This window comes from Penaeus chinensis, chromosome 33 (genome assembly GCF_019202785.1).
Source record: "Penaeus chinensis breed Huanghai No. 1 chromosome 33, ASM1920278v2, whole genome shotgun sequence".
Lineage (NCBI taxonomy): Eukaryota > Metazoa > Arthropoda > Malacostraca > Decapoda > Penaeidae > Penaeus > Penaeus chinensis.
In genome coordinates this window covers 34,925,939-34,928,836 of record NC_061851.1, presented here as the reverse complement: position 1 = coordinate 34,928,836, position 2,898 = coordinate 34,925,939, and the positions used below count along the sequence as shown (strand labels likewise).

At 48.4% G+C, this 2,898-nt stretch overlaps 1 protein-coding gene across 1 annotated transcript; it reads left to right on the top strand.

Moving 5' to 3' along the window:
* The first annotated feature begins 319 nt into the window (after nucleotides 1-319).
* Nucleotides 320-2,892, top strand: LOC125043180 (protein piccolo-like). Its single transcript, XM_047639172.1, is given in 2 exon segments — nucleotides 320-1,405; nucleotides 1,407-2,892. Coding segments are annotated over 2 exon segments (1,863 nt in total). The 5' UTR covers nucleotides 320-440; the 3' UTR covers nucleotides 2,305-2,892.
* Nucleotides 2,893-2,898: the final 6 nt, after the last annotated feature.

Here is a 2,898-nt window from a genome sequence, read left to right as displayed (position 1 = left end):
TCCCTCAAGGGACTCCTCGAGTCAAGTCGGGGGACTGCCATGACCTTCTTGAGGGAGAAAAGGGGATAAATTCAGGTCATCTTCCCCTCTCTCTCGACCCTCTGTCCCTTCCCGTGGTGATGCTGATAGCTATAGACGCCAGGATGTTTACCACGGCCAGCCGTCTATTGTCCAGGGCGAGCAAGAGTGCATTCGAAATCCCTTCTTGCTGCATTTGGATCCTCTGTATGGTATCAACGCGCGCTGTAGTCGTTCCCGATCCTCCCTGCGCCCCCTTTGGGCCGTCGCCGCTCACCTTTGTTTTGTTTACAAGGATGCGAGAGCCAAGGCGAAGGCGAAGGCGAAGGCGAAGGGCGACGATGCTTCGAATCTCGGGCTTTTCTGAGCGCCTCTCCTCGGCTCACTGAACGCGGCGGCGACCCGATGAAAGGCCAAGGAAGATGAACGCGACGAGCCTCTACGTGACCACTTGCCGGCTGGTCATGCAAGCAGAGCCAGAGAACCGCGAGAGCTGGACAGAGCTGTATAAGTTGCTGCCTTACCTGCGCCAGTCCCTTTCGTGTACCGTCTGCGGCCAGCTGCTGAGCGAGCCCTTGACCCCCACGGAAACCACCTGCCAACACCATGTGTGCAGGAAGTGCCTTGGGGGCAAGAAGAGGCTCAAGCCCACCTGCAGCTGGTGTAAGGACTATGGCATGTATGTTGACAATGTCCAGATCAAGCTCATCCTGCAGTGTTACAGGAAGCTGTGTGAGTACATCAAGTTCACACCCATCTACTGCAAGCTGTGCTCCATATATAACAATGGTGGGCAGTTCAGCCTGACGGACATGATAGACGAGGCCATAGGGAACAGTGGCACAGGCAGAGGCGATGAATCCAGTTCCAATAGTGTGCAGTGTGAGAGTGAGAGTGATAGCAAAGAAAATATCTCAATACCTCAAACAAGTGGAGCGAATCTGCTCATCACACCTGTAAATACCTCCCATAGTGTTACTCCTAAACAGCAGCAGTCATGGCCAATTTCCACGCAGGCGCCCACCCTGGCACAGCCTACTCCGACACAGCCTACCCCAACACAGCCTACCCCAGTACAGCCTACCCCGGCACAGCCAGCCCCACCCGCCCTACCAGCCCCACCTGCCCTACCAGCCCCACCTGCCCTACCAGCCCCACCTGCCCCACCCTGCCCTACCAGCCCCACCTGTCCCACCTCCTCCACCCTCAACGGTAAACCTTGGGTTGGTCCATGTTTCTTCTCCTCCACCTGTCAACTCCATAGCACAGCCAGTTTCCTGTCATCCATCTGGCTCTGTCAACACTGTCAAGTCCGTAATTCCCACCCCAGCACCTGTGATGCAACAAACCACGCAGCATTTTCAACCGCAGGCCGTTGCAACGACATCCTGTGTGACGTCCGGATCAGGTTTGGTACCAGGTACAATATTCCCAAGTACAAATATTGTTAAGCACAGTGTTATTAAGGAAGCACCTTACCCAAAACACAATTCCTCAGTGAACAATGGGTCCTCCATGTACTCAGTAATGTATGCCGATGGTGATAGTACAAAAATAACCATCAAGAGGAAGCCTCCAGATATGGAGAGTACGAATAAAAGTGTTCCCGTCGAGCCAGAAACTATAGCGCCTTCGACGCAAGAACTCATTAAAAAACCTAAACCTAAGCCTAAACCAAAACCAAAGCGGAAGGGATGTCGTTGTGGTAATGCAACACCTACACCTGGGAAGTTGACGTGTTGTGGGCAGAGATGCCCATGCTATGTGGAGGCCAAGGCCTGCATTGAGTGTCGGTGTCGTGGATGTCGCAACCCACACCGGCCAGGTGGGAAGAAGGTGCGGCCGGTCATACCTCAGCTTGCCAACATCCAGATTCACCAGGTGCAGCCTGTGCATGGGCGCAGTTCGGCCTCTTCAATAGTGTCGGGGACAACCACCACTAGCGCCAGCAGCATTATGCAGACACCTATTTCCTCAGCCACCATAACAAACACAACGCTACCACAAACGATAAGAGCAGTGCAGGCAATGCAGGCTGTACAGGCAGTGCATGGTGTGGGTACAATGCAGGCAGTGACTGGTGGTGTACATCAACTGATAAGTTTAGGAAGGGGGGTTGTACAGGCACCATTACCGCAGGGGCTAGGAGTGCATCCTGTGGCGGGCCTTGCAGTGAAACCCGTAAGTTTGGCCCTTACCTCTGTTCCCACACAGCTCCTGATTAATGATGACAGATCCACATCCAATAGTGCTTCAGACACAAGTGATGTTGAGGTGGACATATAGCACAGGTACAACAAATTGTGAATGTTTTTTTGTGTTTTTTTTTTTTTTTGTGAGTATATGGAAAAGAGAAAGAACTATTTTTAAAAGTATTTTGAAATGTTTGTTCAGAATGCAACTAAAGCAAAATATAGAAAAAAAAAGTGCAGAAAACAAAGAAATTCTGGATGTGAAAGTGTGTTTGAAGCCAAAAAAGGGAAATGAGTGATCAAAAGAAAATTTTCAATGCCAGATGTCATTTTTTTTTCTCTTTTTTTCCAAGTGAACATCTCTTACCTCTTATCAGTATTTTGTTCAACATTCCTTACTTTGAGGCAGTCTGCTGTTTTATTGTATCTCAACAAGTATGTTTAAGCCTGTTGTAGCCTAGATATATGTATCAGGTTGATTTTATTCAGTAATTTCCAATGACTTGGTAATATAATTGTTGTCTTAGATGAGAATTAAATTTTTAAAAATTGTACTCAACTTAAGTTATGCTAAATCTGTACCCGGTGAGACACAGAATGGATTGGTCATTTGAGTACCTTAAATTATTAAAATACATTTTGTGACAATTTTTATAATATATTAATTATATTTCATTTTTAATTGTTT